At 37.7% G+C, this 14,419-nt stretch overlaps 1 protein-coding gene across 1 annotated transcript; it reads right to left on the bottom strand.

Annotated features, from left to right (window-relative positions):
- Nucleotides 1-11,757: 11,757 nt before the first annotated feature.
- LOC108012783 (uncharacterized) lies at nt 11,758-14,419 on the bottom strand. Its single transcript, XM_017078217.4, has 2 exons — nt 14,134-14,419; nt 11,758-12,028 (listed from the first exon to the last, which is right to left on the bottom strand). The coding sequence occupies exons 1-2, from the start codon at nt 14,343-14,345 to the stop codon at nt 11,848-11,850; spliced, it is 393 nt and encodes a 130-aa protein (XP_016933706.3). The 5' UTR covers nt 14,346-14,419; the 3' UTR covers nt 11,758-11,847.

Genomic DNA, 14,419 nt, shown 5'->3' with positions numbered 1-14,419 from the left:
TTTAGTTACCATCGCGGCCCCTGCGACGACACTTGTGCGCCATTCTTTATGCAAAATAAGCAAAAGCGAAGGCGGAAAGTGAAATCTGGCAGATTTTTCGTATGATTGGAGCAAGGCGTGTAAACAGCGATAGAGTAAACTTCATAAATGTCAAACAACGGAAGACTTAAAATGCCCCAGCATTATGACATATAAGCGGCATCCCATCCATTCAATTTTTACACAGAGATAAAAGCAGTGTGATATTGGGATCAGCGTTTTTTACTTTTTTTTTACTCTTTGCCTATAAGCTTTGACTGCCATTTTAATATTCGCTGCAAAGGCTTACAAATATTTTCCCACAGTCTACAACAATTTTTTAAAGCAGTGGTAGAATCTGCTTTTTTTTATAACCGAACCCAAAATGTTGTTTATCATGTTAAAGATAAATATTAACAGACATTTTTTAGTCAATTTTTATAAATCAAATATATTTTATCGATAAACATCGGATTATATAACAAATCTGTTTATAACCCAGCCTTTTATTTATTTCTTGAATGGTTACACAGTTTTTATGAATCATTTTTAATCAGATTATTATTTTATTTTTTTCTCAAGTTTAGGGAGGTTCCGCTAATATTTTTTTCCACTGTACGGGCATCCTTCTCCTTTCAAAATCCACTTTAATAAGTTAGCAGGAGCCGAGAGTTCAGTCGAGCTCATCAAAATGTAGCAGCAGCTCTTGAGCAACTTCCGTTTTTTGATCTGCTGATGGTTTGCTGAAAACGCTGGCAGAGTGCAATGGCTCTGAATAAACGCCGCCTGAATTATGCAACACGTTTAAGTGCCTGCATTCTTTGTATAAAAACACACACACGTGCACCGAAACCCCTGAATCTTTTGTGCATTTTGTTTACTCAACAGCAGAAGGTTCTTGGCTGGCTGGTTGCTGCCAGTAGATGCTGATAAAACTGTTGACAGTCGCCAGATAAAACCGAAAATTTACAAGTAAATGATATTGTCTGGTAACCAGCTGCCCACTTTGTGGCTGATTGCACTTTACCTTAGTCGTGGAGTGTCCTCGTCAAAGGGGAACACCTGCTTACGTCCTTGTACTGCGATAGTTATAATGAGTTTTTCGCTGCAACTTTCTAGCTATGCATAAATTATAGAATTATATTGATGAATATAGTTCCAGAGCAGAACATTGTCGTCAAAGGAAAATTATGGTACAAAAACGTGGGTAAAATACATAAGGATGTACAAAAACATTCTAAGAAACTTATAAATCTAAAGGAATTTTAGGGATCAACATAATATAATGGATAATTCGTCAAATCTAATCCCAGAAATATGGATACTTAGGAATTTTATATAGATATAATTCACATATCAAGAATAAAGCAGAAAACTCATATCTATATCATATCTATCAAAACTCCTTATCTATAAGATAAATGAAATCCACTTCTTCAATACCTCTTATAATATTTAATCATATTTGTCTGGAAACTAAGTGGAGTCTATTTCATTCCCATAGATGTTCGTAAATCGTTCATTCACATGCTCTCAATATTGGTTGTCAGGCAATAACTTCACATAGATATGACATAATAGATTTAGATAGAAAAGCTATTTTAAAATTTAGATCCATTCGAGAATCACAAATGAAATGAAAGCAATACCGATGGATGGGGACATAAAAGCCAATTTCACAGTATGCCAAGTGATTTATTGAGACAGAGAGCTCACCTCCCCTTTGGTCCCCTTGCCCTTCGCTGTGCTATGTAGAGCGGCAGCTTTTATTTATCGCTAAACTAATAAATCTTGGCATAAAAATGGAAAATATTGTATACGCCATGTTGAGCCGAGTCCTGAATCGACTAGGCTAGAAAAACCAAAAAAAATATAGAGGCCATAGTCATGGCAAAAACTCATAAGTGGCAGTGGTTAAAGCACTGGCCACAAAAAACTTATCCACATATAAATTTCATATTAAATAATGGTTTAATGATTTTATTTGTTTATTTGTTTCCGGCATCCAAACAATTAACTCTAACGAACTGCAAACTACGCAAAATAAAAACGGGAAACGCAAACGAAAACAATAATGATCGTAAAAAATTCACAGACACGCTGCGTGTCAAAGTACAATGGGTGAGTGCCAGCGATATTAATTTTTTAATGCCCTTGTCCTACAAAATTTTATTGGGTTGGGGCTGGTTTCCGTTTCGGCATTATTCCCCGCTCGTTTTCTTTATGACTATGATTGCTTGATGTTCGCCTGGGTGGATGTGTAATTTTATGAATTTTTACAGCTTCCGAGGCAATCAGAAATCAGTTTACTTACACTTTCATTTCATTTTGCATATTTCTGTTGCCTACTTTCTGGGGTCGTGCGTTGCGAAGGCCTTCGAGTTTTAATTGCCAACGCGTGGACAGGCAGGTTGTCGCCTTCGTCCTGCCACAGGACTTGTGTGGAAATCGGCGACAGGAGCAGCACAAAATTTGGGTTTAATGGCATTGCGTGAGTTTAGCGCATTAGGGAAGAAATGCTGAACAGAACAGAAAAGAGCAGATCGCACACGTAAAAGTACTGCTCTAAAATTATACTTATATTTATGTCTGCCTGTTTGTTCGGCATTTTTTTTTTACACAACACAACACAAACACTATGGTACTTGTAATAACAATTAACAATTAACTTTTTATGGGGTCATGCATGTTGTTGGACATATAATAAATGTTTGTTAATGCCACCTATCGATTGTGTTATTTTTTATCCCACCGCCCCGCGTGCTAATTATATAATTTGCAGCCGCATATGGCTAGCGTTAATATTACTGTTGTAAATATGAGGCATTAATGTAAATAAATGTGGCAGTCATCAGTGGGTGGCCACTGACTTAAATCAGTCGCAAGGCATAAGCTCACATCCGCATTAATGTATGAATCGATGGGTCTGCCGTATGTGAATGCGGTAAGTATGCTTCAACATACAATACATTCTTGTTGATTTTATTGCCAGTGCTCCAGTAAATCCCGCTCATGTGTGAGAGTCTGTGGCCTCGGGGGATGCTTCACTTGGCCGGCGTTATGTTAATTGAGCCTGATTGACCCGTGCGCTCATCTGATGGAATCGTTAATCCGAAGTGTTCTGTAATGAAAGCGGAAGAATTTCCAGGAATTTAACCATATATTGTTCGGATAGCAATCATCTTTAGATTGCTATTGGAATTCATTTGATATCCCCAAGAGGCATCTAATAGATTTATCATTTTAAATGTAGAGGATATAAAATATTTATAATTTATAGCTCAGAAATAAACATTAAAAGTCCACTTTAATGAAATCTGCAGAACATGCCGGAACTTACACTTATCTTTTTGGATAAGAATCACTTTTAGATTGCTTTTTGAATTTATGAGATCTAATTAAAGATCTCTAATAGTAGATTACTCATAAACATACGTTTAAGTGTTCAATATTTTAGAAAACTCATTCCATCAACTTAGTAATTTATAGCAATTCCAAGAGTTGGCATTCAATCGTTTGATACCTAGAGGTTTTTGTTTATTTAATCACATTGCATTTCTATTAAACATATCAATTTCTGGTTATTTGTTTGAGCATTTCATAATTAAACCAAATTACAGAAAATTCCAGAAAATTCCGTAAGCAATTAAGAGCTGCCAAAGGAAATTCCTTAATTTAATGAAGACATTCTGACACACAATCGGAACAAAAACAGATGGCCAGACTAGGCCAGGAGACCATTTAAGCTCAACCACCTAATGAAAGACATCTGGCTGGTGACCACAAATGGCCCGGCTCGGCTCGGCCCAAGATGCATTAACCAAAGATGTGCCGAGGCATTTCCAAGCAAGCGCCACGCGGCGTATGCGTAATGTAACGCCCAACAGTCGGCAGATCTGAACATCTGCCTTTTACCCTTTTGGCAGTGCGATGTGTCAAAAGACAGAACGAGAACCGCAGGTGCGGTATTCCCTGCTCTCTGGTTTTTGTGTGTGAATGTTTTTGTGGATGGGGGTTGGGGGGTGGACGTGGATGGGGCTCAAGCGCTTTTGCATACTGTAACTGTACGAAGTAACAACATGCACACGGGGGCAAACATTTTTGTAAACACAGTTTACAGTGCGGTTAACAAATATTCATGGCGCACACGGCGTATGAGTGTTGCCCTCGTGGCACTTGATAAAACGCGAACACTTTGGTCCACGGGGAGGCGGTTCGCGGTGGAAAACAGCAAAAAGCCAACAGAGAGTTGGAGAGCAGATGTGGGGGTGGTGACCGGGCGATGAGACAAACAAAATATAAAAGAAAGCCCGAAACACTTCATTATACTTTCTAATTTTCCCTTTATCGTCGCTGCCTTGCCTCTTTCTGTCACATTTATGGACATCGTTGGAGTAAAAAATCCTTTACCTGCATCGTTAATATAAAAGTAGTAATAAAAAAAAATTTTTTTTAATCTAAGACATTTTTTAAAAAATGAATTGCTACCAAATATTCTAACTTTATTAGGTAAAATACAATTACAAAATTCGGTTGCTTTAAGAAATGAATAGAATTTAAAAATAGCCATATAATAATAATTAACTTTTATTAATTATATATATAAATACTGAAAAATTTTTGTTTAGTTTAGTTTAAGCACGTAAAAAAGTTAATACAAATATTTTAGTACTACAATAAAATTAAACATAAATAAAAAAGTTTACAAAGACAAAAATGCTACTATAGGAACTTTAAAATATTTCTTATTTTTATCAGCACTATTTAACAAAATATTTCGCCAGGATGACTATCAATGAGAAAAAGCCTCACTTAAGTAAATGATTTAACTCTACGAATCTGCATACCTTGACTGAAAATCCTTGACCACTTTCCGCAAAGCCAGGATACAGTGCCCACCGAAAATAATTGCAAAAGTGCGACTGTTGTGAAATTACTGAGAATTGTTAAACTTGCGTAAGCCGGGTAATGAGATATCATTCCGATGTCATGGGCAGGACTCTTTTTGGCCGGATTATATGCGAAAAGGACAGGGTTGAAATGCTTAAGCACGAGTGGAGCTTAACGCATTTTTACAACACACACACACGCAAATACGCTCGCACACAAACACAGACGCACACACACTCAACGAAAGGCAGGACATTCAGGCAGACAGTGAAAAATATGACACCCTATTTCCGTTTCCTGTACGCTGACAATAATGGCAGACAATATGGCGCAGCTTACGCTCAAAAGTGATTGCCACACCAGCCGACAGCTAACCAAAGTTTCGTTGAATGTAAAAACAAAAAAGCCGCTCTCTCGCACACACACACACACACACACACACACACTCTTACAGCGGCAGAAAAGCTGGCAAAAGATTATATGTCTGGGATTTTTGGGGTAATTTAAGCGGCTTTTTGCCAGGAACCAAAAAGGAAATCCCGAAAAAAATTATGTGTGTATATGTAAGGGCGACAGCCTAACCCTGTGCAAGTTTTAAATTAATTTTCATTAAATGTGGCGCACACGAAATTGTTTTAAAGTGATTATGGCCGTGGAAAATTATGCTCCTAATAGAGGAGCAGACGGGGGGATGAAAGTGGGGGGATTTCCGAGAGGATGGAGAGGCGCCTAAAAGCAGGCCACGGCTGTTGACAATGATGGCGCATTTAACGGTATTAGACAGGATGTCGCTGTGTGCGTGTATGTGAGCCCGGAAAACTGGGGAAAACCGAGAGAGAGTGTGCGGCAATATAGAGTGTCTCTGGTTTCCCCAATCAATATGCATTGCATTATTGTCATCCCTTTTTTAATAAATATCTTTTTAATTATGCATAAATTATAATTAACTACTCGGGGCAGCCACTACTGCCAGATCGGCAGCAGTCGAATCGCAGTCACTGCATAATAAATGCCTGGCGCACATAATTAGTGTTAATTATTGAATTAATGCACTCGCCATTGTAATTTCATATCCACGAGATGCACTCGGCCATCCCCTTTATCTCTGTTTTGTCGGCATATTTCAGTTTACTTTTTAAATTGCCTGTTATTAAATATAGCAAATATATAACACTCACACATTTCACATGTGAATATGTTTTAATTATGCCTTTAAGTGATTTACATTGATATTTTTCACCCAAGTGGGACCCGCGAGTGTACGCGAAAAATACCAAAGACTAATGAGCAGCACTTGAGGCTGAATGGGAATGTGCTAAATGAATTGATTATTCACGTGAGTACTTTAGTTGCATTAATTATTGGTAGAGCTTGTGAGCATAAATGTGAACATTTTATTGTGAGCTCAAATGAATGAGGAGCCATCTTTCTGGAGCTCTGTTTATTTGGACTTAAGCTAAGCATATCGATTATAATCTGACATGATGTTGTTTGTTCTGAAGTCATTAAAATGACAAACTCATTTGATGAAGCTAGTGGTTAAAATGTCTAAAATTGGTTTTGCTTGAAAGATAAACCAAGCTTTGATATACATTTCCGTTCGTGATTTATAAAATGAAAGACTATAATTGTGTATGCTTAGCATGTCCTGAATTTATGACACCTGTTTAAATATCTTGAGAAAATTTGCCTATCTTAAATTTCAGCAAATTTTAAACGAAGTATTGGTAAGCTTATAAATGTATTTTATCTTTTATAACAATCTAATTGTTTTATTATCTTTTATAACAATCTAATTATCTGAATTTCTTTAATATTATTAAATGGTTGCATAATTATTATTCAATATATGATCCTATAAATAGCTGTCCTATTAATCTGATGAGATATCGATTGAAAAATCAACAATGCCCATACGGAGCTCGACATATTCCCCGATTATTCAGCCAGAATGTCAATTCCAATTTTATTTCTTTCGAAATTACCTGCAGCAGCAATATAATAACCCCGACCATTAGAAGACAAACAAGTTCCCGAGCACCGCAATTGCCGGCGAGTGTCTGTCGCTGTCTGGGCTTGTTTGTGTTGACTGCTGTCGCCCCCGCACATCCGAGCAACCTTTCAACTTTATTTATTAAAAGTGCTTATTACTTTAACACTTGAGCGCGATTTAACACGATTTGCTCAAGTATTTTCGTACGACAACGAGGACACATTCCGGCTTTCCCGTTCGCCAAAGAGCAAGCGAGTGTCAAGGTATGTCTCTGTCTGGGCCAACTGTCTGTCTGTCTGGCTGACTGTGTCTCTGTGTCCCTGCTCGAGTGTCCTGTGCCGGGTCCTCGTCCACCCCCTTGGATCCTTGAGTATTTAGCTTACCTACCGAACACCAAAAGCAGTTTCATCTTTTTCATGTGCAGCGAGCAGCTCTGCCAAGATAGCAGCTTCATCATTTTTACTCTTTTTCCACTTGTACACTGAGAAAAATGTATCGGACCTAATAGACAATTCAATACAGCTTTGAAATCACTTTGTAATTTGATGTTTTCGGCGTCTAAAAGTATGCAACAATATATTTTAAACCTGAAATGCAATGAACTCATTTGGAAAGGGGAATATCCTTTATTCGCTGCATACTTTTAGGCATCTAAAATTACATTTAAGAGTTTTCTGTTGCAAGCCCTTTTATGTCTTATAAAACCTTTTGTATTTATACCTGCGAAATTCCCTAAAAGACATAGAAACAGTAATGCAAATAAAATTTACAGTTTTTAACTTAACAACCATATTAAAATGTTATTTCCTACGCCAATACACATGAATACAATTATTAAATTATAATTAAATTGAATTATTTATAAAAATATATATTTTTATAAGAAGAGTTATTAAACTTAAGAAATAATTAGGTATTTCATTCAAAAGCCAATATATATAATGCTTTGATTAATATAAATTTAACAAAAATGACTCATAACCTATGAAAGATGTGAAACTTAATGCAGTTTAAGAATATACGTATATATATATATGACCAATTGATGTAATATATTTCTCCGTGCACCCAGTTGTCCTTGGCTGCTGGCTCGGTGTGTGTGAGGTGGGTCCTTGCTTGCTCTTCAACGCCTGACTGTTGGCTGTAGATCGACTTGACTGCCTTTAGCTTCAGCTCCAGCCCCTGCCACGCCCCTTTCCCGGGGTGCTATCATTGCCAGCATTTTGCTGGGGTTTGCCAGGGGTTTTTCTGGGGTTCTGGGGCCTGCCCCTAATATTGCCCTTGACTGTTGTCAACATGTTCAGCGTATTTGTTGTTCGAGTTGTTCGTTGTCGTTGTCGTTGTTGGTGTTGTCGTTGTTGGTGTTGCTGTTGACTTTAAGTGTGTTGATTTCATACAATTAACTTTTTGTCTGTTTGTTTTGTGCGACTTCTGCTGGCGTTCGCTCTAATTTCCTGCTCAGCTTTCTGGGGGAAAGTCGGGAAAGTCACTGACATCGTTTGACAGCCACGTGAGCTTTAACAAGCTGGGGCAAAAACGGCATATCTAAATCCGACCGCAACGTGGCGTATACGCAACGTGAATTGTATTTTTATTCTTTTTTGGTTTTTTATTTTGCGGTGCTGCAGCCAAAGCAAGCTGGAAAATTTAATATTTATTTTTATGTTTTTGATTTAATTTTCCTCTTTTTCAACTTTACGATAACTGTGTGAGTGTGTTGTTCGCTCGGCCACAGTCATGAGGTTTTTGCCTTGTTGCTGCTTTGGGGATTTATGAAAAATTTAGTTTTCCTTGTTATTTTTACGGCCTTGAGGTGATTTTTATTTTTATTCTCATCGCGGTACGCGCGTTAAGTTCCCGTTTTATATTTTTATATTATTTCTCATTCGCGTTTTACGATTGTGTGTGACGCGAGTGACTGTGTGAAATGTCATTTGTTTTAATTTTCCAGACGTACGTGAAGCGGATTATTTTAATTTATTTTCCACCTATACACGTACGCACCTTTCATTCATCCTTCGGAAAATCTCCGCCCCAAGGTTATATTTAAATTAGCATTTTGACCAAGGCCCACAAATCTTTGCTAATTTATGGCACTTCCTTTATATATTTTGGGCCATAAAAAGCAGATATATAAACTGGCTGCTCGGTGATTAATGCGTCATAATTAGAATTGTTGGCTGGCTACATGCATAATTCCACGTGGCAACCCTATAAATCATGCCCCGGTGAGTGTGTGCCGTAATCTAGCCACCAAATTCGTTGTCTGTCTGTCAGAGACACTTAACTTTCGTGTTGGCAGGTTCATCGCCAAAGTGTCAGCACACACACAGATATCTACACAAGTCCATAACCCATAGACACCCACATCCCACCTGCACCCTCTCAGCCAAAATAAATGCGTTATGCGTGCGCTTAAGTGCTCATTAATTTGGAATGTCAAACTATGTTGACTAACGCAAACGTTCCACGTTTAATCGCTTTGAAGAGGGCCTCGTTGCGGTCTTGATGAGTTCCTGGCATGCTCTATTCTGCATCCCTGTCAAATTGATTTAGAAGAGCCCCATAAAAGCGGCCCGGTCAACATTTAGGCCCACGGACACACAACCACACCCGAAAATGGAGGCCGACATCAGGTGGAGGATTTCACGTAGCAAGGCATTTTCAATTGAGATATTTGCAAATGTTTCTGCTGCTTTTGGGGGCAGAGAAAGAAAACGGTTTACCAATTTTGAATATTTTTTAAAAGATATATTTTATAAGTAAAGAACCTGTCTATAAACTGTCTTAAGTTTGATATATCCCAAGGACAATTGTAATAATATTAATTTTTATTTAAGACTGTAATCTAAATATTATATCTCATTTATTAAGGACAAGACATATATATAGCTTTATATTAATATATAATTTCAATCCAATTTGTTTGTACATTTACCTATTTTATGTATATCAAATTTTGTATCATAATGGTACGAAAGACTATAACAGGCACAAATACAATCAATCTTCTGATATTTTCTCCAAGTGCTCCAGATTTCGAATCCGTCCATTGTTGCCCCGTGATCTCCTGACTGGAGTCTGGAAAAAATCCGTTTGGCCTAAAAGAGATGCGGGCCGACTGGCCAAAATGCAACTGGAGGCTGCCGACGTGCCTTCCTTGCGGTCAGTTGTTGCACGTTGCAGGGTCAGAAGTCATTCAGCCTCTATTAGGCTGCTAATTGAAATACCAGTACGAGGATTGGAGCAGCCAGGCCAAGGGTTAACTGCTGCCGGAGTGCTCGAATTTCGATGGGCAAGGCAAAGCGAGAGATACGGAAAGTATAAACTAATTAAGAGTTGCAAGCTCAAGCACAGCAAAGGTAATTGCAAGTTAATTAATTAAATAGTGCAGTGATTTGAGATACTCCGATTGATTTGCATTTTTTTAGGGATTTCTTTGATGGAGTTATTCAGTTGCAGTTTTTTCAGACTGTTAAAATGAAATGGTATACTAAGGAAATGAATTAAAGTTGTAGCTGAACAACTTTAACTTTCAAACATAATAAATAAGATATAATAATAAAGTCAGTTCAGCTAGCTTGAGTTAAAGCACAAGAAATTGTAAGCCCAATATGGATCACATCTTGCCATCCCATCTGCATAATTATCTCACGTTTATGAGGCAAACCTTTGGCTTCGCTGTTTTATTTTTACGCTTCTGTTTACGTGCTATGCAGTTGGGATTCCATCATTAGGAATTAAGCAAAAGTCAGTGGCGGAAGCCAAGTACTTGTCAAGTGATGATGATGCCGGAGTTCTTTGCAAGGCCAAAAGTTTTTAGAGTATGCGGGTTATTTCGCAACTCCCCGACCCCGGTGACTCCATTCAACTTGGGTTCGCTTCGCTTTTTTTTTCTTCTCATTTTTTATATTCATTCTTCTTCCTGCCGGTGCTGTTGCTACTGCTACTACTACTGCTACTGCCGCTGCATCCTTAAATATTTTCCCTTTAATTAAAATTTCAACAAGCCAGACTCCCGGGCGAAAGAGACAGGGATTGTGGGGGCAGAAAGAGAGAGAGAGAGAGAGTATGGCAGACATGCCCGCATAAATTAACTTTTGCGTAGGTGACTGTGCGCACGGTTTGTATGGAGTTACCCGGGTCTTTGGAATACGGAATACGAAATAGGGAGCGTGGTAAGCTGGGCGTAAGTGCCTTATCTTAATGCCCCGCCATATCTGGGTCCTAATGCATATAATAGGCCAGGCCTGCTATTTAAAGTCTAACAACCCTTTTTATATGCAAATTGTTGCGCCACACGTACACGCCCCAACGCCTACATCCGCCCTTTTTCCCCCCATTTTTTTTATTTTTTGTGACTTTACCAACCATCCATCCAGCCGGCAACTTGACATTTTTTTAGATACTCCACGGTGAGCCAGCCCCTGCAACCCCTTTTTAATTTCCCTCATTTAAACATTTTGTGAAAAGTCATATATACACTCGTACGGTTGGGTACGAGTGCTTCTTTTTGGTGGGCGGTATGCGTGAATTACGTTTCAACTTTTTACACGACTTCAGGTCGCCTGGTGTACGTGAGTGTGTGAAAAACGTTAAAATAATTTGCAATTTAAATAGTTTTAATTAACTTTCACTAATTTGCTGTCGCTCAACTTGCACAAGTTGGCAAACTAATTTTAAAGTGATTTATTATTTAAACAGCTTGATGATTGGCAGTGCCCCTCTCGAAAAAAAGAGCCAAGCTGCCAAAGGCCTAATTAGCTAAAGGTGAAAGGGGGACCCCCCTTTTTCATCTGTGTCGTCGACTCTTTGACAATGTAAAATTGGTGCAAATAACCTTTTGCCCTCGATCTAAAAAGGAACTTGGTGTACAGGTAACCCTTTATTAGCCACAATCAAACAAACATCAATGGGGTTGCACTCAAAAATAAAATGGATATAACTTAGGTCAGTATAATGCATTTCTCGTAGGTCCAAAGAAATGTTGACAAACAGCCGCCTGATCCGTAGACAAAGGTGTGATTATAATTTCTGGCCACTTTTAGTCCTAGTATAAGCAGCAGCAGGATCATCAGCAACAATATGATGGAGGCCACCTCTTGACAGCGAAAACTTTTACAGAAACTGTAAAAGATGTATTAGTTTTATTAACTGGGAGCTCAAAAGTAAAGTAAAATATTATATAATGTTAAAATTCTGTTTACGGTAAGTATTTGATTAACACATCTAAATTGGGATCTAATAACAAGTTATGGATTATAGAAGTTCAGTTTTGGGGCCCCAATCTGAAAGCCATTGGAAAAATGAAAAAATCGAATATGAAAATGGGTTAAAAATTGGACCCTCCTTTAAAGAATAATTTAAATGTAGATTATTCCAGATTTCTACCACAAACTCATAGAGGTATTCCACGTCTAAATCGGACATCAATAACTCAAGTTATGGAAACTTGAAGTGCAAATTTGGGGTCCTATTCTGAAAACCATTGGAAGCACGAAGAAATCAAACATGAAAATGGGTTAAAATTTCGAACCTCGCTAAGAAGAATAATTTAAATGCAGATTATTAGATAATTCAAACACAAATTCATAGAGGCATCCCACGTCTTAATCGGATTACAATAACTCAAGTTATGGAATCTTGAAGTGCAATTTTGGGGTGCCATTCTGAAAACCATTGGAAGTACGGAAAAATCGCACATGAACATGGGTTAAAATTTCGACCTTCGCTAAGAAAAATAATTTAAATGCAGATTATTAGATAATACAATCACAAATTCATAAAGGTATCCCACGTCTAAATCGGACTAGAAAAACTCAAGTTATGGAATCTTGAAGTGCTATTTTGGGGTCCCATTCTGAAAGCCATTGGAAATACGGAAAAATCGCAAATGAAAATGGGTTAAATTTTTGACCCTCGTTAAAAAGGATAATTTAAATGCAGATTTTTAGATAATTCAACCACAAACTCATAGAGGTATCCCACGTCTAAATCGGACTTCGATAACTCAAGTTATGGAATGCAGAAGTACAGTTTTAGGGTACCATTCTGAAAGCTATTGGAAATACGAAAAAATCGAACATAAAAATGGGTTAAAATTTCGACCCTCGCTGAGAAGAATAATTTAAAAGCAGATTATTAGATAATACAATTACAAATTCATAAAGGTATCCCACGTCTAAATCGGACTACAATAACTCAAGTTATGGAATCTTGAAGTGCAATTTTGGGGTCCCATTCTGAAAACGGTTGGAAATACGATAAAATCGAACATGAAAATGGGTTAAAATTTCAAACCTCGCCAAGGATAATAATTTAAATGCAGATTATTAGATAATACAATTACAAATTCATAAAGGTATCCCACGTCTAAATCGGACTACAATAACTTAAGTTATGGAATCTCGAAATGCAATTTTGGGGTCCCATTCTAAAAACGGTTGGAAATAAGATAAAATCGAACATGAAAATGGGTTCAAATTTCGACCCTCGCTAAGAAGAATAACTTAAATGCAGATTATAAGATAGTACAATTACAAATTCATAAAGGTATCCCACGTCTAAATCGGACTACAACAACTCAAGTTATGGAATATTGAATTGCAATTTTGGGGCCCCATTCTGAAAGCCATTGGAAATACGGAAAAATCGCACATGAAAATGGGTTAAATTTTCGACCCTCGCTAAGAAAAATAATTTAAATGCAGATTATTAGATAATACAATTACAAATTCATAAAGGTATCCCACGTCTAAATCGGACTACAACAACTCAAGTTATGGAATTTTGAATTGCAATTTTGGGGCCCCATTCTGAAAGCCATTGGAAATACGGAAAAATCGCACATGAAAATGGGTTAAAATTTCGACCAACGCTAAGAAAAATATTTTAAATGCAGATTATTAGATAATATAATCACAAATTCATAAAGGTATCCCACGTCTAAATCGGACTACAACAACTCAAGTTATGGAATCTTGAAGTGCAATTTTGGGGTCCCATTCTGAAAGCCATTGGAAATACGATAAAATCGGACATGAAAATGGGTCAAAATTTTGACCCTCGTTGAAAATAATAATTTAAATGCAGATTATTAGAGAATTAAATCACAAACTTATAGAGGTATCCCACGTGTAAGTCGGACTTCAAGAGCTCAAGTTACGGAATCTTGAAGTGAAGTTTTGGGGTTGCATTCTGGAAGCCATAGGAAATACGACAATATTACTTACCGGTATCCCTCAACTATGGATTGCGAACTAGTTTTCCTGATGAGACCAACGCGGTGACGGCTTCTGGCCCGCTGTACCGCCTGACGAGCCCCATCGCCCACTTTTCGGCGGTACTCACCAAAGATCTTAGATACACTTTCCCGGGTCCGTTCCATCATCACCTGAACAGATGTGGGATCCTTGAAGCAAACATCGCTAGATAGGGGAGGCATTTCTTTTCACTGGTGATTGTAGATGTAGTCAGCTACATAGGATATTTTCATTTTACATATGCAAGTTTCAATAT

Source organism: Drosophila suzukii, chromosome 3, assembly GCF_043229965.1.
Source record: "Drosophila suzukii chromosome 3, CBGP_Dsuzu_IsoJpt1.0, whole genome shotgun sequence".
Classification (NCBI taxonomy): Eukaryota; Metazoa; Arthropoda; class Insecta; order Diptera; family Drosophilidae; genus Drosophila; species Drosophila suzukii.
This window is presented reverse-complemented; position numbering and strand designations above follow the sequence as displayed.